This window comes from Peromyscus eremicus, chromosome 1 (assembly GCF_949786415.1).
Source record: "Peromyscus eremicus chromosome 1, PerEre_H2_v1, whole genome shotgun sequence".
Classification (NCBI taxonomy): domain Eukaryota; kingdom Metazoa; phylum Chordata; class Mammalia; order Rodentia; family Cricetidae; genus Peromyscus; species Peromyscus eremicus.
The window spans coordinates 102,163,315-102,190,241 of record NC_081416.1 but is presented as its reverse complement, the minus strand read 5'-3'; the positions used below and the strand labels follow the sequence as shown (position 1 = coordinate 102,190,241).

Below are 26,927 nucleotides of genomic sequence, written 5' to 3'. Positions count from 1 at the left end.
GAACCTCATTAAGTTTATAAAATTTAATATGGCTATGCTATATTTTCCTGTACTAAAGCTGGAACTGCAGGGAATGGCAGTTCAGAAGTTACCTGGACATTTGCTAGCTGTAAGACTTTGAATTTGTTAATTGCTGATTGTGGTGATGTATTGTGTCTCCCACTATATTGTGCACCATAATAAAGTTTATCTGAGGATCAGAGGAAAAAGCCAGTATAGTAAACATAGAGGTCAGGCAATGTTAGCACACGTCTTTAATCCTATCACTCTGAGAAACAGAGATCCATCTGGATCTCTTTGAGTTCAAGCCCACACTGGGAACAGAGCCAAGTGTGGTGGCACATGCCTTAAATTCCAACACTAGTTAGCCATAAAGGTCTGGAGGTCTGTACAGACAGACAGGAAGTGATGTACCTGGACGGACAGAGAAAGTGAGATGCAGAACAGAAAGGCATATAGGCGTGGGCATACAGGAAGTAGCTCTCTTTGGCTGAGGATCTCCAAGTGGTAAGAATGTGGCTGGCTTCTTTCTGCTTTTCTGATCTCTTGTTTTTAACCCCAATATCTGGCTCCGGGTTTTTTGGTTTTTTTTTTTTTTTTTTTATTAGTAAGACCGTTTAGCACTTTGTCTTACAGCTGATATTTTTAAGTATTTATCCAACAAAGAAACCTAAACAACTACTTTTAGTGCAAAGTTTATTAGCACAATTTAGGCTGACAATAGTGCAAAAGTAGTTTTTCACTGGACGCAGTGGCACTTGCTTGTAATCCCAGTACTCAGTAGAGAAAAGCAGGAGGGTCTTGAGTTTGAGGCCAACCTAGGCTACTTAGTAAATTTCAGGCCATCCTAATCTACAAGGTGAGAATATCTGGGGTGGGGAGGGAGCAAGTCATATTCAACTTAATTATTTCAACAATCTATTAAGTATTTAACAGAAGAGGAAATTGAGGCTTGGGGCCAAATAAGCAATTTGGCTTTGTCTTCTAGGTAAAACGGCAGACTAGCAGTTGCTTCTGTGTGACCTGGTTAAGAGGAAAAGTCAGTATAAGAAATAGACCTTATCCCAAAGAGAGAAAAGCTTTGGAAATTCATACAGGTAGTGATAGATCAGCTGAAAAGTATAGAGAGAAAGAAAGGTAATGTATCAAAAAGCAGCCAAGCCAAGAAAACGGAGAATCAATCCCTCCCCCCACTGCGTAAAGCTAACCTGCAACAACCCAAGTGTAGGCCTCATTAACTGAGAATAACCCTGGAGTCGGACTGCTCTGAGCCTGAGGTCAGCAGGTAGGGCAACCTCTGGAACTATCTATTTGCTGTTCACTTGGCATCCACTGCTGAATTCCTCCAGTAGGATGATCAACTTAGTGTTTGTAATGTATGAAGTCAGGTCTTCTGCCCATACAGACTTTTGTGCTTTGGTTGCTTCCCTAGTCCCCACACACTTGGGAGATCCTCTCTAGCTAGAACATTAGCTACCTCAGAGGTATAATACTGAGAGTCTCCAGAGAACCTGCCCAGTTCATGGATTGACTACAAAGCTAAGTGTGGTCAGCTAAGACTCTTGGTACACAAAGAGGCCACTAAAGTTAAGACAGCTCTAGTGAACTTTGGACAGTTGTCCAATATAGGCTCCTCACCAGCAAAAAGCATAGCAAAGATGAGTGTCTACAACTTAGTAGGCCTTGTGTCTATTATTGACCATCTCCAAGTTTCTAGGGCACAGAAAGAAGCTGTTCCAAGGCTTGCTCTATTTCTCTTTCCTGGTTTTTTTTTTTGCCTCTGTGCATCCTCCTTTTTCTTTTCACTTCTCTTTTAGTAGTATTCCTACTTTATTATACATATTTTTAAGAAGCAAGACTTCTATGTTTTTACTCTCTACCCCCTTTTCTTGTTATTTTGAGGCAAGGCATATGTAGTTCTGGCTGGCCTCCAATTCACTATGTAGATGAAGATGACTTTGAACTCCTGATCCTTCTGCCTCTATCTCCTGGTGCCATCATGCCCAGTTTTATGTGGTGCTGGGGATGGACCCCAAGGCTTTGTGCATGCTAAGCAAGTATCCACCAGGTGAGCTACATTCCTAGATCCTTTTCTTTTCTTCTTCTTTTTTTTTTTTGCCTGTGTTTCCCTTTTCCATCCTTCCTACTATATTACATATTTTTACTTTACCTTATTTATTTTTTTGCCTTTTTGAGACAGAGTTTCTCTGTGTATACCTGGAACTTGCTCTGTAGACTAGGCTGGGTTTGAACTCACAGAAATCCGCTTGCTTCTGCCTCCCAAGTGCTGAGATTAAAGGCTTGGATTACTACTGCCTGGTTCATTTTATTTATTTATTTATTTTTTAAGATCTGCATTTTAATTTTTAATCTCCTTTCTTACATTATCTAATTTTGTTTTCAAACTTTGAATAATGGGAACTCTCTTGTTGCTGTTGTTTTGAGATAGGTTATCATGTAAACAAGGCTATTCTTAAACTCACTATGTATAGCTGAGACTGACCTCTGAACTCTTAAAATCCTGCCTCCACTTCTCAAGGACTGGGAATACAGCTGTGTGCCACTGTGCTCAGCTTGCTTTTTCTTTTTCTGATCTCTTAGTCTTTTTCCATTTTTAAATTTAAAAAAATGCATGGGGGGGTCTTATGTATATGTGTATACATCTGTGTGTGCCATATGTATGTGGGTGCCTGCAGAGGTCAGAAAAGGGTGTTAGGTTCCTTGGAGTTAAGATAACAGGCAATTGTGAGCTGTCCAATGTGGGTAGGTTCTGGGAACCAAACTCAGGTCCTTTGGTAGAGCAGCAAGTGCTCTTAACTGTTGAGCCATCTTTCCAGGCTGTCTAGATCTTTTTTCTTTCCCTTTATAATATTCTTCTCTATTCTTTTTCCTGTTCTTTTATTTAACCTTGCTTCTCTTTTATTTCTTTCTGTCTCCTTCCTTTATCTCATTCAGTATTATTTTCATATTTATCCTAAGAAATTTTAATTTTTATTAATTCTTTGAGAATTTTACACTATTTTGAACATATTCATCATCTCCATTCCATCCTTTGCAATTGTTTAACTTTGTAGCACACTACATTAATTTTACCACTTTCTGTTTTTTTTGGGGGGGGCGGGGTTTCAAGATAGGATTTCTCTGTGTAGCTTTGGTACCTGTCCTGGATCTCGCTCTGTAGACCAGGCTGGCCTCAAACTCACAGAGATCCGCCTGGCTCTGCCTCCTGAGTGCTGAGATTAAAGGGGTGTGCCAACACCCCCTTACCCCCACCTCCAGCCTGCCACTTTCTGTTTTATGGTCAGTGATATAGTATTGGGCTTTAATCAGTGCTCACTGTATTTAGAGATTTTTTTTTTTTTGGTTTAATACTTTTGCAATTACAGCAGTCTGTTTACTCTGTTCTCAGTGCTACTAGGGAACTGAGCCCTCGAGAGCAAGCTGACCAATCAGAATAAAATCAGAAGAGAGGCTCATCTTGGTTTAACACATCCTCTTTGGGAGTGTGGGAGTAGTGGTTCGAGACAGGGTCTCTCTGTGCAGACCTGGCTGTCCTGGAAGTCACAGAGATCCGCCTGTCTCTGTCTCCTGAGCGCTGGGATTAAAGGCCTGTACCACCACTGGGCCTTGTGCCACACATCTTTAATTCCAGCGCTCAGATCTCTGTGAACTTGAGGCCAGGAGGTCTACATGGTGAGTTCCGGGCCAACATGCACTACATAGTGAGAATATGTTTCAACAACAACAATCCCCACCCCCACAAAAAACCAAAATGAAACAAACAACAACAAAACAAACTGGAAAGATATCTAAACTAATAGTCTATCAAATCACAACATAGAAACATAATAAACATGAAAAAGCAAGACAATGTGATTCCTCCAAAATATAGTTCCCTACCCTCTAAACTTAAAGATGATGGGTAAAATTCTGGATAATTTGCCTTAAGATTGTTACAAATCTTGAAGTGATGAAGCTGTAGTAGGGACTTCAAAGGTGAAAGTACTGACTCTTCATTCTGCTTACAGATGTCCAATGACACCCTAAAGCTAAATAAAAACCTGGCACTCAAAACAGTGGTGGCGCACGCCTTTAATCCCAGCACTCCGAAGACAGAGCAGGCGGATCTCTGAGTTTGAGGCCAGCCTGGTCTACAGAATGAGTTCCAGGACAGCCAGAAACCTGAAACCTTGTCTCAAAAAACCAAAACAAAAAACCAACAACAAAACCACCCCCTGGCACTTGGCCTTCATTTTGTAAAAACTGTCTCCTTTGCTACCTTAAATTTTGGATCAGATTTTAGCTCAGATATGCTGCAGACATGTCAGTTATTTAAGGATATTCATTTAAAGCTGGTAATGCCACACTGTGAAAGGCTGAAAGAACCAAGGTAAGAGAAACTAAGATCTTGCCAAGATTTGCAGACATCATGATCAGTACATTATCAATGGCCATTATTTTATGACACCCTGTTCCAGACAACCAGACAAGTACCTAGAAGTCTTCAGTCACTTGCCTTAAACCTGAAGGCTTAACTAATTTCATCTGGTCTTTCTGACTTTCTTTTCCCTTAGTTACTCTCTCCAGGACTCCAGAAACAACAGTTGCAATCAATAGGCCTCATCTATAAATAACTTGTGATGATTCAAAACTAGACAGTTCTGCACAGCCACCTGCAGGTAATGATCAGTAAGACCAAGACCACTCACCTATGCATATTTCGTGATCCTATTCCCACTTCTGTTCCCTCCCAGTTAAAACCAGAAGCTCTTCAGTACCTCAATGATAGACTTGAAGACATTTGGTCCTGTGGTACTTTCTGGTTTAGATACACTGAATATAGACTATTGCGTCTTTACAAAGATGCTCTATCACACCTGAGTATTCCAATGTACATCTAAAGAGTACTCCACAAAACTAAGGCACCCTCCTAATCCACCATAATACAACACTTCTAAGCAGGTATTAACATTACATTCAAGCTACTGGTTTCCACTTTAACTGTCCCAAGGATTTTCTTTTCTTTGGGCACTAGGTTCTTACCCAGGCACACACATACCAACAGGCTACACCTTATGAACACATGGTTTTCATTCTGCAGAATGACCTTCAACCTTCACCAACTGTCCCTCAAGACACAAGCCATGAACTTTTGGTTCAAAGGAAATTTTCTTTTTTCTTTCCTTTTGTTTGTTTGTTTCTTTTTTTAATTTTGTTTTGTTTTTTGAGACAGGACAATTCTGGCTGTCCTGGAGCTCACTCTGTAGACCACGCTAGCCTTGAACTCAGAGACCTGTCTACCTCTGCCTCCTGAGTGCTGGGAATAAAGTGTGTGCTACCACTGCCTGGCTTCTTTTTTCTATAAATATTCTAGCTTGTTCTCAAGAAGAATCTGAGACTAAATGTGCCACTGGTGAAGAGATCAGCACACATGCACACATGCACGTTATATCCTGGGGTTGGGGATTTAGCTCAGTGGTAGAGCGCTTGCCTAGCAAGCACAAGGCCCTGGGTTCGGTCCTCAGCTCTGGAAAAGAACAAAAACAAAAACAAGAACATTATATCCTGGGTGCTGACTCCATGCCAGGCGTTATTCTGCACATCTGAAAGGTGGCAGTGAATAGGTAAGTCCCTGGATGAACTTGGATGAACTTATACTAGTCTGGAGAGGAAAACAAGTAAATACAAACATAACTCATTATTAACACTTTGAAGGGGCTGGAGAGATAGTTCAGGAGTTAAGAGCACCAGTGGCTCAGAATCATCTGTAGCTCCAGTTCCAGAGGACCTGATGGTCTCTTCTGGACTTTGCAGGCACCCGGCACACATATATGGCACACAGAAATATGTGCCAGCAAAACAAAAAAATAAAATAAATACAAAAAAAATACATGCAAGCAAAGCAAAATAAAAGTAAATAAATTTAAAAAATCAATCAATAAAAAAACCAAATAAATAAATGATTTGAAGAAAGATAAGGCCTAATAAGTGGGAAAAGGATGCTATGGAGGTATGAATGGGTGGGGTGACCAGTGAGAACTTAAGTCCATTTTCGCCAAAAGTGTCTAATCCTGAACAATCTCAAAGGGAACAAAGTGATAACCAACTTATTTCTGGAAAAAGGTCCTCCTACCCGGAGAAGGTCAGGATTAAAAACTCTAAGATCATACACCATCACACCCTCTTGTCACTCATCAAGACTTTGGTGTAACTGGGCCTCTTGGATACTAGTCAGCTTTGATCCATTCGCTTTTGGAATACACATGATAGAATCCCCAACTACCAGCTACTTCATGACCCCATGGACACATGACATAAATGTGGGAAGGGCTTTCTTATGGTCACCCAGTAGCAAGGGCATTGCTGGAACCCTGACTCTGTCTCCAACATTTTATATTTACACCTTCTTTCTTGAAGTATAAAGTCAAAAAAAGCAAAACTCTTCCAATACTAGGTTAAAAAGCCTTTATTTCCTACCTGAAAAGGATGTGAAGATAAGAACCCAGGCCAGTTAAAATATGCCACCATGCATGAAACTGTGTTGTAACACCTAGGACAGGGGGCGCTCTCTTTCGAAAGTTCCTGTGTGGAGAAGGGGGAAACCAGTGTTACAATTGAAGATATACTACTGCTGACAATGTCACATTTTGAAACATTGTAAAATATGGAAATTATTTAATTTCCTTACATTCACTGTATTGTTTTCTAAAAACATGTTGTAGAATAAACAAAATTTCCATAAGTTTCATGAAGAAATGATTCAAACTAATGTAGAAAACAATTATTGACCTCTTACTAATTTTAATGCATATTAATTCATTAAAGGCTTTGAATAGTCTTACCACAGAATCTATAATTTTGTTCCAGGTAACCACTAATCCATGGAAATTCTTTTTTAGGTAGTACTTGATTAATACTCTGGAACAACTATTTTCTGGAACACACTTTGAGAAACCCTAGTCCAGTTAGCTATCTGCTCAGGAAAGAATACACATGCATTTCTTTTCATCTCAGTATGCCACTATACAGTCCATAAATTCTCTTAATATCTATGATTTCACATCTACGTGCTTCTTTGAGGAAGCAGTTATTAGCAAGGCTATATATGGCCTGAACTTAAAATTTGTAGATTAATTTAGCAACCCAAGTCAATCACCTAGGAGTTCAGATGGGTCTCAAATTCTTTTGGTTACAAAGTATATATCATATTAATATTTATTAGAGAAGAATACCAAAGTGGAATGCCAACTTGAGGCCATACGGTAGGTTAGTGGATCACAAAGCTTCACTCTCCTAGGCATTCTGCTGGATATTTCTAATTCAGAACCATGAATCTAGATCTTAGTTTCTTACTTTCTTCTTTCTACCCTGGCCCTCCAGGGTTTTTTCATGTAGTCTAGGCTAGCTTTCGTATCTTATACCTCCTGCCTAGAGTGCTGGGATTATGGACATACACCACCATATCCAGCTAGATCTTAGTGTGTAAGCAAGGAATGTATTTACTTGTCTACATTTATACAACTTTTTACTATAGGGATCTAAGTAAAGTATATAATGACTTATCTACATTTAAAGTTCTACATTTACATATGCAACTTTTTTTTTTTTTGTTTTTTTTTGTTTTTTCGAGACAGGGTTTCTCTGTGTAGCTTTGCGCCTTTTCCTAGAACTCACTTGGTAGCCCAGGCTGGCCTCGAACTCACAGAGATTCGCCTGGCTCTGCCTCCCGAGTGCTGGAATTAAAGGCGTGCGCCACCACCGCCCGGCCATATGCAACTTTTTAATACAGAGAATTATAATAGAGAATTTCAAACACATGCAAAGGCATATGCTTGTAATTCTAGCATTTGGGAGATGGAGACAGAAGGATAAAGAATTCAAGATCATTTTTGGTTACTTAGTGATCTCAAGGCCAACCTAGGCTATGTGAGACCCTGTCTCAAAAAAACCAACCCTCTTCAAAAGTAAGCAAAATAATAAATCTAATACCAAACTTCAATAATTATTAAATTATGCTAAATCTGTGTCATCTGAACCTTCATCTATGTCTTTCTCCCACATTACTTTGAGGAAAATTCTAGATATATTTTATCACTAGATATTTCAGTATATGTCACTAGAAAAAACTTCTTTAAAACATAGCTACAATACTATTTCACATCTAAAATATTAGTAACAACTCTTTAGTGTAAAATTTAATTATTAATCAGGTTTTGTTATTATTTATTATATAATATATATAAAATATAATAATATATAATTATTAATCAACGTTTCTGTTTATGTCTTCACAGCGAACCAAGATCACAAAAGGCTAATAACATTGTTAACCAGTCCTTCCCTACACTCATTGGTTCCTGTGTTTGATGTTGGTGATCCGGTCCAGGGTCTCGTGCATACCAGACAAGCACTCAAACACCTGAGCTGTACCCTTAGCTTCCATAATATATCTCTTAAGTCTTTTAATATTAGGTTATACCTCCCTCCTGTAATAAATCTGCTGCAGAGACCAGGCCACTTCTAAGTTTCTAATAGTCTAAACCTTGCTGATTGACACCTTCCTTAGAAAGTTTTACATACATTTCAAATGCTTATTAAAAATCATTCTTGTTTACTCGATGAAGCAGATTGGGCAATTTTCTTTTCTTTTTTGTTTTTTTTAGAGACCTGGTTTCCCTGTGCAATAGTCCTGGCTCTCCTGGAACTCACTTTGTAACCAAGCTGGCCTTGAACTCACAGGGGTCTGACTGCCTCTACCTCCCAGTTGCTGGAATTGAAGGCATGTGTCACCACACCAGCTTGATTAGTTTTCAAAGACATAGTATATCTGTGATCAACTGTATAGTTTTATGATGCACACATACAAAATAACCCAAAATTATAAAATATTCTGAGGTTTAAACTTTCAGGCAATTTAAATAGGTATTTCCAGAGTTTAATTTTACTCTGCTATACAGTGTCAACATTGGTAAAAATTCATTTCAGGACACTAAAAGGACCTACAAAATTCTCTGCTTAATATAATGCTTCCAAAATTATTTTCTAGGAATGAAAATATATCTTACCTTAGTGAATCACAAAAGATGTTATCTACATTCCACAATAAAAATCCCAATAAAAAGATAGTCAAGGATGTATAACCTAGTCCTCTAAGCCATGGATAAACCCTGTGGAAAAAAGAAAAGTAAAGCAAAAATAACAAATCTTCAAGTCACATCATGATCAGAGGTGAGAACTGGAAGTCATCATTTTTATGAGAAAGAAAAGTCCTCAAGAGAAAGCCGGGCAGTGGTGGCACATGCCTTTAATCCCAGCACTTGGGAGGCAGAGGCAATGGATCTCTGTGAGGAGTTTGAGGCCAGCCTGGTCTACAGCTAGTTCCAAGACAGCTAGGGCTGTTACACAGAGAAACGCTGCCTCAAAAAAAACAAAAACCAACCAACCAACCAAACAAACAAACAAAAAAACAAACAAACAAAAAAAACCAGTCCTCAGGAGACTAAGAGCAAACCCACTTATTAATTTAATGCCTTTGCCAGTTGTGTATTACATACTTTAAAAAGATTTCTTGAGGTGGGTCTTGCTATGTTGTTACTCAGGCTGGTCTCAAATTTCTGGACTCCCACAGTTTTCTTGCTTCAACCTCCCAGGAGCTGGGACTTATAGTAGTTCACCACTGTGCCTAGACATTTGCTGAACATTTAGCTATTTAAAGATACTGAGAGAAAATGGTCCATCAAGACTGTTAAGTATATGAAGGAGATAATCTGATACACTTGCCCAACAATTTTTCAGTGGCATGTAAGAGGTGGGAGAACCCATTAACATGGGTTGAGTCACATTCTCTGCCAGGCACTGCACACACACACACACACACACACACACACACACACACACACACACCTAAATCACACAATATACTAAGTTCTTAATGTGTCAGGCATAGTCTCTCTCCCCTCCCCCCTCACACACACACACCTACGTAACTAAATCACAGAATATACTAAGTTCTTAATGTGTCAGGCATAGTCTCTCTCTCCTCTCTCTCTCTCTCTCTCTCTCTCTCTCTCTCTCTCTCTCTCTCTCTCTCTCTCTCTCTTTCTCTCTCTCTCTCACACACACACACACACACACACACACACACACAGCCACCTAACTAAATCACAGAATATACTAAGTTCTTAATGTGTCAGGCATATTTTAAACACTTCAGCGGGAGGCAGTTAACAAGACAAAGCCCTTCTCTCAGGGAACTTATAGTATGGCTGGGGCAGGAAATAAAAACACTATTAGCTACAGATGTTTTGAAGAAAAGTAAAGTAATTTGGAGGAGATATGGAGGTGTCTGTTTGGGTGGGGAATACCTCGGTCAAATCTGCAAATACACTTATGAGGCAGGCACTCTTTTTACTTCACTGCTCACGAAGTTGAAGGGTGGTGAACTGCTTAAAATGTAGTAACAGCAGACTATTCACTCTTTATAGATTTAATAAAGTAGACTTTTTTTTTTGAGACTGGGTCTTATGAGCTGGCCTCCAGCTAGGTTGATCAGGCTGACCTTGAACTTTTAATTACCCTCCTGCCTCTGCCTCCAACGTACTAGGACTATAAGCATACACTACCATACCTGGCTTAGAACATACATATTTAAAAAGCACATGCAGGGGCCACAGAGAAGGCTCAATGTGAAAAGCACATACTGAGTTTTGTTCCCAGTACCCATGTTAGGTAGCTCACAACTGCCTGGAATTCTAACATCAAGGGTTCCAATTCCCTCTTCTAGCCTCTGAAGGTATGTCACTCCCGTTCACTTACTTGCACATACTCACATACACACAATTAAGAATAAAATACATTTCAAAAAAATGTACATATGAATCCAGGCTTAATGGCTCAGATCTCTAATCTCAGACTTGGGAGGCTGAGTCAGAAAGATGCCATGGTGAGAGGCCACCCTGGGCTATGGAGAGAGAACGTGTCTCAAGAAGACAAAAACAAACGAACAGAAGCCACATCTCTTGAGTCTACCTGTGTATACCATGCAACTAGCAGTGTGGTCAAAAACAACATATCCATCACCTCAGAAAGTGAGACGGGGAGGAGGAGAGAGAGGGAGACTGAGCTGGAGACTGAATGGGATCATACTATGTGTTCCCCTTATTTTATGGCTTCTTTCATTTGGTATTAGATTCATCCATTCTGTCATGTATATGAATACATCATTTCTTTTGTTACTAATAGTCCATGGCATGGATACAGAACACTTTGTTTGGCTATCCAAATGTTGATAGACATTTTTGTTTCCTATTTTTGGCCACTACAAATAAAGCATCTATGAACATTCCTAATTAAGACTGTGTGTTGACTGTGTAAAATTAAGACTGTAAAAAGGAATGGCTTGTTTGTATGAGATGAATGTTTAGCTTTTCAAGACACTGTTAGAGTGTTATCCTTCTCCCCCTTCCCATCTCTTACCCTTCCTTTCCCTTTCTTTCTTGGTCCTGGAATGAAACTAGGAACCCTGACATGTTAGACAAGTTTGCTAGAATCCCCCAGGTATTGGAGGTAAGCAATGGTACTAACTTAAAGTTCTACCATGTATAAGTGGTTCTAGTTGTTCTAAATCCAGGCACACCCAGTGTGTCAGTCCCTTTCACTTTAGTCCTCTAGAGTGTAGTGGTATCTCATATTTTTTAATGTGCATTTCCCTCAAAATTAATAAGGAGCATTGTTGTGTGTACTTATCTGTCATACATATATCTCCCTCAGTGTGGTATTTATTGTTTGCGTTGTAAGAGTTCCTTATAGATTCTGAATGTAAGTTCTCTGTTGGATATATATGTTGGATATATTTCCTCCAAGTCTGTGATTTGCCTTTTGTTTTCTGAACACAGTCTCTAAGAACCAAGTTTGTACTTTTTTTCAAGCCAAGTTCTTGCTATGGTTGTCTAGGATGGCCTTAGCTCAGGGGCTCAAGTTAGCCTCCCACTTCGTTTCTGGCTCACGCCACCGGGTCTGGCAAAAGTTGGTTAATTTTAATTAACTTCATACTTGAATTTATTTTTCTTTATAGTTTGTGTCCTAATAAATCTTTGCCTAAATTAAAGTTTGCTAAGACTTCTACTAGAAGCTTAAAAATTTTAGTTTTTACATTTAGAGATATGACTCACCTCTGCTGTGTTTTTAGAATGGGCTGAGAATACAGCTCAGGGGTAGAACACTCCCAGAGCAGGCACAGAAGGGTGTGTGGCTGATGGCTGTCTTTAACTATAGGACTAGGCGTGCTGGCTCACACCTGCAACCCCTGCACCTGGGAGGCTAAGGCAGAAGGGTCATAATTTGAGGTCAGTCTGGGCTAGACACCAAGAGAGACTAATTCAAAAAAGAATTAGTACAACTGGTTGAAAAAATGATCTTTTCACTGGGCGGTGGTGGTGCATGGCTTTGAGCCCAGCACTTGGGAGGCAGAGACAGGTGGATGTCTGTGAGTTCGAGGCCAGTCTGGTCTATAGAGCGAGATCCAGGCAGATTCAAAAGCTACAGAGATACCCTGTCTGGGGGCGGGGAGATCTTTTCTATTAAGTTACCTTCACATATTTTTATTGACGATCAGGCCAGTATGATGTGTTAGTTTAGTTTATATGTTCTATACACCATCCTTACCAGCTATTGTACAACACCAACTTGACTAGAACAGTAGATTAAATCAAGCACTTTTAAGTTCTCCTCTGTCTCTCTCTTTTTGGTGCTGAACACAGGCCTTTCTGCATACTAAGCACATACTCTGCCACACCCAGTCCTCTAATAATGCTCTTCTCTTTAAAAACTGTTTCATCTATTCTTGGTCTTTTGTGTCCTGTGTAAATGCCAGAATCAAGTTCTACATTTTTAAATATTTTTTTATTTTAAGTGTATGGGTGTTTTTACTTAATGTATGCCTGTGCACCATGTTTGTGCCTGGTGCCAGCAGAGTGCAGAAAAAGACACTGGATCCCCTGAAACTGGAGTTACAGAGAGTTGTAAGCCATATGGGACTTAAACCCAGGTCCTTTGGAAGAGCATCCAGTGCTCTTAACCTCTGTGTCTGGCCCTATTTGTTTGTTTTGAGACAAAGTTTCATAATGCAGTCCCAACTGGCCTGGAATTCTCTATTTCCTTCCTTCCTTCCTTCCTTCCTTCCTTCCTTCCTTCCTTCCTTCCTTCCTTCCTTCCTTCCTTCCTTCCTTCCTTCCTTCCTTCCTTTTTTTGAGACAGGGTGTCTTTGTGTAGCCTTGACTGTCCTAGAACTAGCTCTGTAGACCAGGCTGGTCTTTCACTCACAAAGATCCACCTGCCTCTGCCTCCTGAAGGCTGGGAGCACGTGGAATGCTCTATGTGGACCTCACTGGGCCGCTTCCCCAGTGCTGTGATTAAAGGTATTCACCACTATGTCCAGCAAATATCACATTTTTTTGCCAATAGCCTGAAAAGATTTTGATTGTGATTATATTTAACCTGCAGACAAAGTTGGAAAAACTGACACCTTAATGATACTGACTTTTCTAACACATAAGGGAGTATATCTCCCTATTTACTTAGTTTAGTTTCTCAGCAAAAAGCTGTTGTTTTCAATGCACAGATCTGGCGTATGTTGGAACACTGTCCAAAAATGAAGTTGTGTGAGAAGAATTCTGAGTATTTCTAAGAAAACTCCAAGAAAACAAGACAAGGGTCTTAAGACCTCAGTTTCTTCAAAAATACATTGTTCTTGGAATGTGTTTTTGTACCCCTCCCTGGTATCGGATAGGAGTTGTTTCAGATTATTCATTACAACTGGCTATTGCTATTTGTTTACATGCCTCTATGTAACACCATGTTTTTGCCATGTGTGGCTTGTCTTTGTGATTGGACACTTTACTATGTGACTCTTCTTAACCTTCAGAGTATAAATTGTCTGATTCTCTGAATAAAGTTGGCTATTGCATGAGACTTTAGTCTGCCTTATTTATCGGTTCCATTCTCCCAGGTCCCACCACCTCTAGTAGAATGGTAAACAGGCACACATTTGTTACTTTTACCCTAAGCATTTGATGTTTTTGTAAACTGTACATTAAAAAATTTTCACTTTCCATTCATTCACCATTAATGCACAAAAATGATTCCCTGCCCCAACCCCTAGGCTAGAAAGATGGCTCAGTAGTCAAGAGCACCTGCTGTTCTTCCAGATGACCCAATTAATTTCCAGCACCCATATCAGGTGGCTAGAAACCACCTTCAACTCTAGTTCCAGGGGAATCCAATACCCTTCTCTGGCCTCCAAGGGCACCTGAACTAATGTGCACATACACACGTGTACACATAAATACAAATAAAATAAATCTTAAAAAAGAAATGAATTTTCTTCTGAATCCTGACTAGACTCCTATCATTGATAATTTTCACCCACTTCTACTAGGTTTTTGGGTACATGTTCTGTAATTTCTTTGTACATACTTGTATTATCCTCAAACACCATGTTAAATAGGACTTCCATCAGCACAATTCTGAGTAAAATGGTGATACTATAATAACCTTATTTTTAGATACTACAGGGATTAAAAAAAAACACATCTTAGGTGTGTTATATGCTACAGAATTTATAAGCTAAGAAAATTCCTTTTTACTACTAATTAGTAAGGTCTTTTGTTTTTAGATTGTGAACATGTGTTAAATATTATAGGATACTTCTGTAAATCTACAGGTATATAGTTTTTATCTTTTTTAAAAATATGGAGCCAGGCGGTGGTGGCGCATGCCTTTAATCCCAGCACTCGGGAGGCAGAGGCAGGCAGATCTCTGTGAGTTTGAGGCCAGCCTGGGCTACCAAGTGAGTTCCAGGAAAGGCGCAAAGCTACACAGAGAAACCCTGTCTCGAAAAAAAAATATATGGTAAATAGTAAGAAGAGATTATTTAAGAGATTTTGTTGTCTTAGCTGTAAATATTTGCATGTAAATAGTGATTTATTTTTATGTATTTATCTATGTTTTGAGTTTTTTTGAGGCAGGGGCAGCCATGTAACTAAGGGTAGCCCTAGAACTCACAGTGGATGATCTTAAACTCCTGATCCTCCTGTCTTTGCCTACCAAGTGCTGGGATTACAGTTATATGCTGCCATCCCTGGCTCAATGGTGATTTGCTAGACTTACCATGGCCAATCTACAGCTCTCAGGAGTAGTGCAAAGCACTACTGGGTGAAATGAAAGTCTTTGCTATCCAGGTAGCAGGGCAGAAAGGAGAGAGTAAGAACTTTCACCAACACGTGGTCCACGAATGCTCAGTACAGACAAGATTCTGGAGATATACCTATATAGCTTAAGGTACTAGAATACAAAAAGTTCTCAAATATCTGTGTCTGATGTCATATGGCTTTACATTCAGCCTGCCTGCCTTGTGTAAAGCTATCGTTTAAGAAGACTTTTCTCTTCCCTTTCCCTTGGGAACTGCCTTCACTCTCTCCTGAGTTAATCCCTATCTTGAATCCCATGCCTTCTTCCTTTTTGTACTGTGAAACAAATTTTCTAATATGAAGGTGTTCCTGACCAACAGTTTATTGAATTTAAATTTCTGAAAATTTTAATATATGAAAACATACTTTTCTCCACATTTTGTTGATAGTTTGGTTTACTATAGAATTCTAGGTTAGAAACTTTCCTTTAGAAATTCAATGGCACTGGTCTACTATCTTCAAATTTCTAATGTGGCTTTTGGACATTCAAAACCCTCTGATTTCTAGTCATGTCTCACAAATATTTCCTAGACTGCTTGTTCCTGTTATTGCCTGATACTTGAATTCATTCTGTCACGCAAGGTGAGGTTCTTGGCTTAGGATGTGGCTTTCTAGGTCAATTTAATGGAGTTAGTAGGAATCTACTTACCTTCTAGTTTTGAAGATTTTACTGAATCTTTTCCTTGTGGCTTTATGCTTTTTTTTTTTTCCCCAAGACAAGGTTTCTCTGTGTAGCTTTGCGCCTTTCCTGGAACTCGCTTTGTAGACCAGGCTGGCCTCAAACTCACAGAGATCCGCCTGTCTCTGCCTACGGAGTGCTGGGATTAAAGGCATGTGCCACCACTGCCTGGCGGCTTTATGCTTTCAAAATAAAGTTTTTTGTTGTAGTTTTAGAGCCAGATGGAAGCAAAATAGATGGTACTTTTAATACTGTATGCTTTAGTATTTCTATCATTCATTTCTCTTCAGGTTTACTCTATCTGATTTCTAATTTGTTTTTGTTTTGAGACAGGGTCTCAGGTACCCCAGGCTGGCCATGAACTTGCTATGGAGCCAAGGATAACCCTTAACTCCTGATTCACCTCCCAAGTGCAGGGGTTACAGGCAAGTACCACCACATCTGGCCTTTGTTTTCTAATTCTTGAAGTTGAAAGGTTAGTTCATTACTTCTTTTAACTGCCCCCAGCCTATCCTTTCTGAGCTGGCTTCTCATTATGTAGCTTTAGCTGGCCAGGGAACTGCTCCCTGTTGCCTCTGCCTCCCAAGAAAATGCATAAGCAACCAAGCTTGGCTTCCCTTCTTTTTCCTTTTTGGGAGAGGGTATTGTTAGGTAGCCCAAGATAGATTCAAATTTGTGATCTTCTTGCCTCAGTAGGAAGTATACTTTTGATGGGGGAATGTCTTTTTGTATGCTGTGAAAATATGTTGCTCTGATTGGTTGATAAATAATGCTGATTGGCCAGTAGCCAGGCAGGAAGTATAGGTGGGATAAGTAGACAAGGAGTATTCTGGGAAGAGGAAGGCTGAGTCAGGAGATGCCAGCCTGCCATCCAGGGAGCAGCATGTAATGGCACACAGGTAAAGACAGAGAACACTTGGCAACATATAGATTAACAAAAATGGGCTGAGTTTAAGTGTAAGAGGTAGTGAGTAGTAAGCCTGAGCTAATGGCTGAGCAGTTTTAAATAATATAAGCCTTTGTGTGTTTACTTGGGTCTGAGTGGTTGCGGGACCAGGAGGGACACAGGAAAACTGCAGTGACAAATGGCGCCCAATGGTTCGAGTTTCTACCTGAAACCTGAGAATACTTAATAAGCAATTCTAAACAAAGCGAAAAACGGGTTCCTGCCTCATGTCTCATTCACGTGGTGAGAGGCCGCAACATGTGGGCTTGAGCTACTCTAAGGCAGGTTCGTGGCGTGTGGGCTTGACCTGCAGCATGGCATATTCCAAGCCACACAGTACGCTGTGTGATGGATATAGATTTTGCTAGTATAGGAAAAAAAAAAAAGGTTTCTGGGCTACACGTTGCTTTCACAAAGGCATAGACCCACTGCCTCCTAGAGTCCAACGGTGAGCATGGTTCCCCCAAAGCTGCTGGTAAATGTAGTTCCACCATGTTGGAAAACTGAGGTGGGCAGAGTCAGCAGCCACAGCTGCCATTTCAGTCCTAGTAATGCTTCAGTTTAAAGCAATAGATTCACAATAAGACAGATTCAGATGGAATAGTTTACAATGTGTGTAAAAATGTACGTAGGCTTGGAAGAGAGAGAAAAAGGAATATATGCAGTTATATAAAGAAATAGTTTTAAGAAATAAAGTCTTTAAAGAGACAGTAAAGGTAATATAAAAAATAAGCCATGTAAAGATGGATATTATACAGAGTCTGGACTGTGTTGTCTTTGGGATTTTTAACTGCAGAAAGACATTTGATTGTAAAGGCTGCTCAGTTAAACCAATATGTATATTTTAAAGGTATCTTGACTTCACAATTTGGATCTAAGTATATGTTGCTTTGGAAAGGAGGCTCTGCTTTTATTTCCACAGGAAGCAAAAGGCTATGGATTTGTTCCAGGTTAAGATACATCAGGTTTGACCAGCCAAGACCACCTGAAAGGTCTCTGATGTCACCATGGCCCAGATTATCCAACATCAAGAATGGTTTCAAGGCAACTGGCTCAGACAATGCAGCCTCACAGACTATTTCTGTCAGGACTTGACCATAATTCTTAATTTTCTCAGGATCCCCATAAGAATACAGTGCCCTTTATCAGCAGGAAGTAGCCTAGAAAACTATGCCCACATTCCCAAAAAATAGATCATGGGTGTTTGTCTTTGTTTAGGTTGTTGGTTACAAATTGTTATTGATTATAAATGCAATCTCTTTCTAAAGAAGAAAAGGGGATAGTATAGATATGATAGGAAGAAAAGGTAGATTATTGAACCTACTTTTAAAGAGCAACAACTTGTTTAAAATGTTTTACATTGGTATAGATTTTAGTTTATTGATACAAATTTAAAGTTAACTTTGTTATACTGTATGTATATTTCTATTCTTGTTTAAGGTATTATGCTTATGTAACTCATTTAAATTGTAATGGATAATTAAGAAGTACAGATTAATAATTAGTCTTCTATGATAGTCAAACTTATAGTCATGTTAAGTTTTCTAGGTATACATAGGCATAATTCAATTAGGTAGGTAATCTACAAATACTTCAAAGACCTACAGAACATGGTATTTAAAATGTTTTAAAAACTTAGACTTTCTGGATAATGAGACACATCTGCTCCTGGCAGCACCAGTTACTTAAAAAAAGATGATGGGCATCAACGACAGTCCATATGGAGTTTATCTTCTTCTTGGCAAAATAGTCATTTGGGCAAGAAACTGTTCTTGCCTGGACTGCTTGACAAAATGTATCGACTGGACACGCAGGACCCATAGGAAGGTGACCACTGAACTTTGCAAGGCAAAATGGTCCTTCAGATTCCTGCTTTGCAGAGGAGACTGCCAGATATTCTACAGGACACATGGAGAAGTGATTAAAAAATTCAAAGCCTATAGGCTGAAGACGGATGCCCCAACATTGCAGAAGAACTTTGGGTGACTGTCCAGACAGCCAGCTGTCTCTGCCATTCTAGATTTTTGGAAGTTGCTTACAATACTCTTCCTGTTTACTTAGGTAATATATCCTTCTGAGGTCTTTGGTGTAGTTGAAGAATAGATAGTTTTAGTTTTCCTTGGTTATGATAAAAGACAAATTAGATATGAAACTTTAGACTTATATAAGATAGATAAAATATTTTCTTTAATTTTACAAAATACAAATAGACTAGATAGTGTAACTGTAATTCTTGCTTGATATATGTAATTTTACTAGGTTAAAGTAAAATTTAGTTTGTTTAGAAAGAAAAGGGGAAGTGATGGGGGAATGGTTTTTTATATGCTGTGAAAATGTCGCTCTGATTGGTTGATAAATAAAGCTGTTTGGCCAATGGTGAGGCAGAATAGGGTTAGGCAGGACATTCTAACTAGAGAGGAGGAAGTTGAAAGGCAGAACAGAGAGGACGCTGCTAGCCACCAATGTGAGAAGCAAGATGTAAAGATACCAGTAAGCCATGAGCCACGTGGCAAATTATAGATTTATAAAATGGGTTAAGATTAAGATCTAGCTAGCAATAAGTCTGAGCCAATAGGTCACACAGTTCATAATTAATATAAGCCTCTGTGTGTTCATTTGGGTCTGAGTAGTTGTGGGCCGTGAGGACACAGGAGCTGAGTAGGCACAGGAAAACTTTCAGTTACATACTTTTGCTGGGAGTATATGTGTGTACAACTTTTGCCAGTAGAGAAGAATTTTAGAATTTCATCTCAAGAGTGAGTCTGATCAGCTCCTTTAATACATGCCCTTCATTGTGTAAGTAACCACTGCACATTGAAAGAGATTTGACTACATACTGAAAGAGATTTGATCGAGGTACCATTTCCCAGGAAACTTCTGATGCCATGTACTGGGACTGAGGAAACTACAGACCTTGTTTCCTGAGGCACTTAAAAAAAAAAAAAAAGATTTATTTATTTATCATATATACAGTGTTCTGCCTGCATGTATCCCTGCAGGCCAGAAGAGGGCACCAGATCTTATTATAGATGGTTGTGAGTTACCATGGGAATTGAACTCGGGACCTCTGGAAGAGCAGCTAGTGCTTTTACCCTCTGAGAGATCTCTCCAGCCCCTCCTGGGCACTTCTACCTCCACTCTATTCTCTGTCTTTTCTTCCATATTTTGTTGAGGAGGGAAGGCAGTTCTTGAAAAGTCACTTAAATTTCTATCTTCCAAATTGCAGTTAAGTAGATATTCCAGAAAGATGAACAGTAAGTATCCTTTTGTAAATTATCTGCACAGAATTGGGACAATGTGTACTTCACTTGGTAATGTAGTAATTGGAGTAAATGTGAACTACTAGTATCACTTGGACTCTGCCAGCAGGGCACATTTCTTCATAGATTTTCAAAGGAGTTATGTGTATGTGAGTGTGTGCATATATAAAACCTAAAATTGAGACTGAAAGTTACCATCTTCTTTTACTGGAGGGCAATTGTTTTCAGGATCTAATCTTTCACTAACAATGTATCTTTCTAGTTCTAGTACATGTGACATGGTGATTGTGGACCCCATTAAGGTTTCCTAGTGAGATCTGAGCTTGCTTCACCCAGCAGGGCTACATTAGAGGATTGCCTGACCACGGATGAGGTTACCAGGTGATTGGAAGGGTCTGCACTTGGCTGTGCTAAGGGGGAAGTCTTTTGCTCCACCCCTTGGCATTTCTATAAAAGGCCCTTTATAAAACACAGGAAGGGCCAGTGGATATTGATATCCTGTGTTTCTATTTGTCTCTCCTCTATCTTTCTATCTAAATATTTCTCCCTTCTCCCTCCCTCCTCAAGAGTACCCTGGGGAAAAAATGGGAGCAGGCCTCCCACAGGTGATGTGAAAACAGTTCAAATTATCCGTTTAAAAAATTATTTTATATGTATTTGTGTGTGCATGCATACAGGTGAGTATGATGGTATACATGTGGAGGTCAGAGGCCAGCTCAGGATTTGGTTTTCCTTTTCCACCTTGTGAATCCTAGGATTGAACTCAGGTCATCAAGTTTGGCAGCAAGCACCTTTATTCACTGAGCAATCTTTCAAACCCTAAACTAAAAACCTTCGTTTTCTGTTTATTCCGAGGCTCTTGAAACTAAAGCTGTTAGTGTGCTAGCATCTTCCAGTGCCTTCAAGCTAACTATTATATAAACACTCGTTTATCTCTGCAGCTTCTTGTTTGGATTTGATGCTTTGGAGTTTTTCTTATGCCCTTTTAAGCTAGCTAGCATTTAAAGTATTGTGTTTTATTCAGAATTTCTCATGTTTTGTTACAGAAGGAATTTTAAGATCTCAGTCATGCTTAAAGACAAAATTTGAGAATTTCTATTTGATATTAAGAACCTTTATACAGAAGCATGTTCCTGGGTTCTAGGGACTATCAAGTTAACTACGTCTTAAGAAGCTCACAACGGGGACTGGAGAGATGGCTCAGCAGTTAATAGCACTGGTTGCTCTTCCAGAGGTCCTGAGTTCAACTCCCAGCAACCACATGGTGGTTCACAACCATGTATAATGGGATCTGATACCCTCTTCTGGCTTGCACACATACATGCACATGGAGCACTCATACACATAGAATAAATAAATCTTAAAAAAAAAAATAAGCTTACAATGAGCTGGGAGGTGGTGGTGTACTCCTTTAATGCCTTTAATCCCAGCACTCGGGAGCCAGAGGCAGATGATCATTGAGTTCAAGGTCAGCCTGGTCTACAGAGTGAGTTCTAGGACAGCCAAGGCTGTTTGTTAACAGAGAAACCTGTCTTAAAAAAACAAACAACAACCTACAACAACAACAAAAACTCTCACAATGTAGTCAGGGAAAGTTAAAGGAAAAAATGACAATACTAAATGAAATGATCCTAAACAGAAATACAAAAAAGAAGGTATTTCAAAGCAGATAAAAGATGATATTATTTCATAAAAATTGTTACTAGTAATTATTTTTAAAAAATCTTTTCATTATATGAGGGAGTGGGCAACTGTGTGTGTGTGTGTGTTGTTGGTACCTTGGCATGTTACTTTTGGAGGTTGGTTCATTCCTTTTAATTGTTAAAAGTTAAAATGTAACTTGTGAGTTCTGGGGACTGAACTTAGATCATCAGGCTTGGCGAGAAGTGCTTTTACCTGCTTATGAGCCATTTCACCAGCCCATGGGTAAGCCCTTTTTTAAAGGCATTCGTGTTTCTCAGCATACCTCTATCCTATCAGACTGAAGTTAAACTGAGGAATGTGTTTTATATTTCTTTACATTTCCCTAAGGTGCTCAGTTTACAAACAGAATAAAGTGGGAACTTGTGCTTCTGGAAAGATGGAGTAAACCAAATTTTTCCTATTCTTTCCACTAAATTCCACAAAATCTTGTGTATTAAATGTAATATTAAACAGACATTAGAAGGCTTTGGAAGGTAGAGAGAAGAAAGTAGACTAGGCAGGGGCTCTGAGACCTGAAAAATGATAGTAGTAAGTTTCCTGTGTTTTCTTTTAAAAATTAATATTTAAAAAAAATAATATTTTAATTGACACATTACAACAAATTATGATGATATACACTTATGGGATAGATACATTTTCATGTTCTATGTATACAATGTAGAATGATTAAATCAAGCTAATTAACATCTCTCTCATTTGTTATTTGTGAATATATATATATATATATATATATATATATGGTAACATATTTGAAATTTACTCTCTTAGCTGTTTTGAAATGCACATTACTAACCATAGTAAACTGTTGCACAACAGACCTGAAAAACTCATTCCTCCTGTCTGACACTGTACCCTTCTGCTAACACTTCCCCATTGCCTCACTGTGCCACCCCCAGCCTCTGATAACCACCATTTACTCTAAGAGGTCAGCATTTTCAGTTTCTACATGTAAGAAAGACTGTGTACTATACTTGGTATTTTTTTTAAACTGCTTTTTAAAAATTACATTTATTTATTTATTTAGTGTGGTATGTGTACACAGGTACCATGGGGCCCACATGAAGGGCAACTCACAGGAGTCAGTTCTCTCCTCCCACTACGTGGGTCCCAGGGATGGAACTCAGATTGTCAGTCATGGTGGCATTCACCATTACCTGCTAAGCCATCTCACCAGCTCAAGTAGTATTTCTACTTAAACCTGGCTTATTTTACTTAGCAGAATACTCTTAAGGTTCATTCTTTCTTTGTTTGTTTGGTCTTTTGAGACAGGGTTTCTTTGTGTAACCCTGGATGTCCAGGGCTCTGTAGACCAGGCTGGCCTCGAAGTTACAGAGATCCACCTGCTTCTGTTTCCCAAATGCTGGGATTAGAAGTGTAGACAACCACTGCCTGGCATCAGATGCATTCTTTTGGGCTAGTACACTCTGGACTTGGAAGGGAATTAGCCAGTAGATGAAGTCTAGGCACAGACAGAAAATGTCCCAACAAAACCTACTTTCTCCAGCCAATGGATCATGAAAAGGGCCAGCCTCGAAAGTCAGAACACTTAAAATAATAATCACTTACTATAGTCAGATATCACACACACACACACACACACACACACACACAAAACAAAAACAAAAAACAAAATGCACGCACACAATGTAGTTCCTTCCCCAGGCCATTCAGCAAATTGGGAGTCCAGACTTCCATCCTTATTAGATACCCAGGAAGAAGAGGCAGAAGGATCACAGCCTGGGCAATACAACCAGACTGTCTTGTCTCAATCAACAAAACCAGAAAATACATTTCCCTTTTCTTGAGTTTTTAAAGAAAATGTACAATTGAGGCAAAAATCATAAAGTTATCTGATGTGGTTCTAAATTTATGTAGAGAAAATATTTCAGGTAATTATATTTTAAATGGAACAAGATACATGTTGAATTATTCTCTTCTCCACCCTCAAAATACATTGAATTCCTAACCCTAGTACTTCAGAATGTGACTTTATTTTTAACTAGGGTCACTGCTGATATTTCAAATGAGGTTATATTGGAACAGGTCCATATTTCAAGAAGACTGGTGTCCTTACAAGAACATGGCCACATGAAGACACAAGGAGAAGACCACATGACAGCAAAGGCAGAAACTACAAATTAAGTAAGGCCAGAATTGCCAGCAAAGCACCAGAAGACAGGAAGCAGTGGAATGGCAAGAAGATCCCTGCAGTTGTACTCACAGCTTCTAGACCTGAGAGGCTACAAATCCCAAAGGTTGTAGGTCACTTAGCTCGAAGCACTTTGTTACGACAGCCCCAGAAAACTAACACAGGCACAAAAAGGGAATAAGGTTTCTAAACTGCACCAGACACTGATATTAGACCTGAGCTGGTTGTATAAACACACTGAGAGCAGATACAGCACCAACACCACAGATATGCTGGAATGGAACTCTAAAAAGTGGCCAGGCTGAGTGTGTGGCACACAACTTTAATTCCAGCACTTGGGAGACAGTGGCAGGTAGATCTCTGTGAGTTTGAGACTAGTCTGATCTACATACTGAGTTCCAGACCAGCCAAGGCTATATAGTAAGAGTCCATCTCAAAACAAACAAATAACAACAAAAAAGAAATCTGAAAATCTGACATCAAAATTAAGAACTTTCGCTTACTAAAAAGATTCTGGCCGGTGGTGGTGGTACATGCCTTTAATCTCAGTACTCGGGAGGCAGAGATAGGTGGATCTCTGTGAGTCTGAGGCCAGCCTGGTCTACAGAGCAAGATCCAGGACAGGTTCCAAAGTTACACAGAGAAACCAAGTCTCGGGGGAAAAAAAAGATTCTGGGGGCTGGAAAGATGGCTCAGTGGTTAAGAGCACTGGCTACTCTTCCAGAGGATCAGGTTAAATCCCCAGCACCCAAGTGGTAGCTCATACATATCTGTAACTCCAGTTCCAGGGCTTCTGCCACCCTCACACAGATGTATATGCAGGCAAAATGCCAATGAACATAAAATTTAAAAAATTATATATTTAAAAAAGGTTCTGAAAAGAATATGTAAGACAAAGTCAGATTGTGGGAAAATATTTGTAAACTACAATTGACAAAAAAATTAGAATCTTAAAACTTATAAAAGCAAGAAAATTTCCTTGTTAATTCTTGTAAATCCAAGAGAAAATGAGCAAAGGCATGATAGACATTTCACTAAAGAGAACATACTAATGGCAAAAGAAAAAGCATATGAAAGTACATTCAACATCATTAACCATTAGAGAAATGCAAATTAAAAGTGTAAGAATTAGTATGTACCTTCATACTTTCATGAAATAAAAATTGCTAGTGATGATGCAGAGAAACTGAATCATTCATACATTATGGGCAAAAATGTAAAAATGGTAGAACCACTGTGGAAAACATTTCTGCAGTTTTAAGAAAAACTAAACATACAATTACCATACATCCCAGCAATTCCAGTCTGGGGCTTTATTCCAGAGAAAAGAAAACATGTGTTCTCACAGAACCTGTACATAGATGTTCACAGCTTTATGACAGCCTCAATCTGAAAGTTACTCAACTTTCAGTATACCATGGAATACTACTCAGCAAGAGAAGTCTACACTATCCAGAGGATTATATTGAGATTCAAAAAAAAAAAAAAAAACTCTAAGGCTATATGGTTTTACTTATAAAACTTTCTTGAGATGACAAAACTATAAACATAAAAAAGACTATTAATTGCCAGGGATTAAGGAGTAGGAGTTGGAAGCAGGAAGTAGATGAGGTGATAAAGGGACCACACAGGGATCCTTCTGCTGATGTGTCTTGTATCTCAATTATGTCAGTGTCAACTCCTGGCTGTGACAATATATTATACAAGCATTTCTATATTATCTCAAAATAAAAGGTTCATTTTAAAAACAAAAATGGGCAAACCACATGAATTGTACCACTTACTGAGTTGAGCATCCACTGTATGGTTAGGACCTATTTAAAGTAATCTCATTTAATTTCCATAAATTCTGTTTTTGTTTTTTGTTTGTTTGTTTTTTTTTTGTTTTTTGAGACAGGGTTTCTCTGTGTTGCCTTGGCTGTCTTGGAACTCACTCTGTAGACCAAGCTGGCCTTGAAATCAGAGATCCACTTGCCTCTGCCTCTGAGTGCTAGGATTAAAAATGTGTGCCAGCACTGTCCAATATAAATTTTTATTAAAGACTATGTATAATTCTTAAATGAGCTTTTGTGAAATACCTGGTGGGAGGAGGGGCACAGGATGAAACTGGCTTTATGCCTGCTAGCTAATTGTTCTGCTATTGAACTGCTTTCCTAGCCTGTGAAACATTTAATGATATGACAGCCTTCCTTGAGGTGTTACTTAACCTAGTTAGGCAAGTCTGAGAAACAAAAACATTTTTTATCTTTTTTTTTTTTTTGGTTTTTCGAGACAGGGTTTCTCTGTGTAGCCTTGCGCCTTTCCTGGAACTCACTTGGTAGTCCAGGCTGGCCTCGAACTCACAGAGATCCCTGGCTCTGCCTCTTGAGTGCTGGGATTAAAGGCGTGCGCCACCACCGCCCGGCCATTTTTTAACTTTTTTTTTTTTTTTTTTTTTTTTTTTTTGGTTTTTCGAGACAGGGTTTCTTTGTGTAGCTTTGCGCCTTTCCTGGGACTCACTTGGTAGCCCAGGCTGGCCTCGAACTCACAGAGATCCGCCTGGCTCTGCCTCCCGAGTGCTGGGATTAAAGGCGTGCGCCACCACCGCCCGGCCATTTTTTAACTTTTTAATTTTAATTTTTGTTTTTGTTTTTTTTTCAAGACAGGGTTTCTCTGTATAGTTTTGGTGCCTGTCCTGGATCTTGCTCTGTAGACCAGGCTGGCCTTAAACTTACAGAGATCCACCTGGCTCTGCCTCACGAGTGTTGGGATTAAAGAATGAATTTTATGTATACAAGTCCTCTATCTGCATGTACACCTGCATGCCAGAGAAGGCATCAGATCCCATTATAGAAAGTTGTGAGCCACCATGTGATTGTTGAGAATTTAACTGAGGACCTCTGGAAGAACAACCAGTACTCTTAACTGTTGAGCCATCTCTCCAGCCCTACAAAAACATTTTTTG

At 39.2% G+C, this 26,927-nt stretch overlaps 1 protein-coding gene across 1 annotated transcript in view; it reads right to left on the bottom strand.

Moving 5' to 3' along the window:
• Acer3 (alkaline ceramidase 3) overlaps nt 1–26,927 on the bottom strand; it is a 92,578-nt gene that overhangs the window by 4,705 nt on the left and 60,946 nt on the right. The window contains exons 8-9 of the mRNA XM_059270837.1: nt 9,066–9,167; nt 6,478–6,582 (exon numbers count right to left, since the gene is read on the bottom strand). Of these exons, the coding sequence (XP_059126820.1) occupies nt 6,478–6,582; nt 9,066–9,167 (207 nt within the window). The remainder of the gene's footprint in view (nt 1–6,477; nt 6,583–9,065; nt 9,168–26,927) is intronic.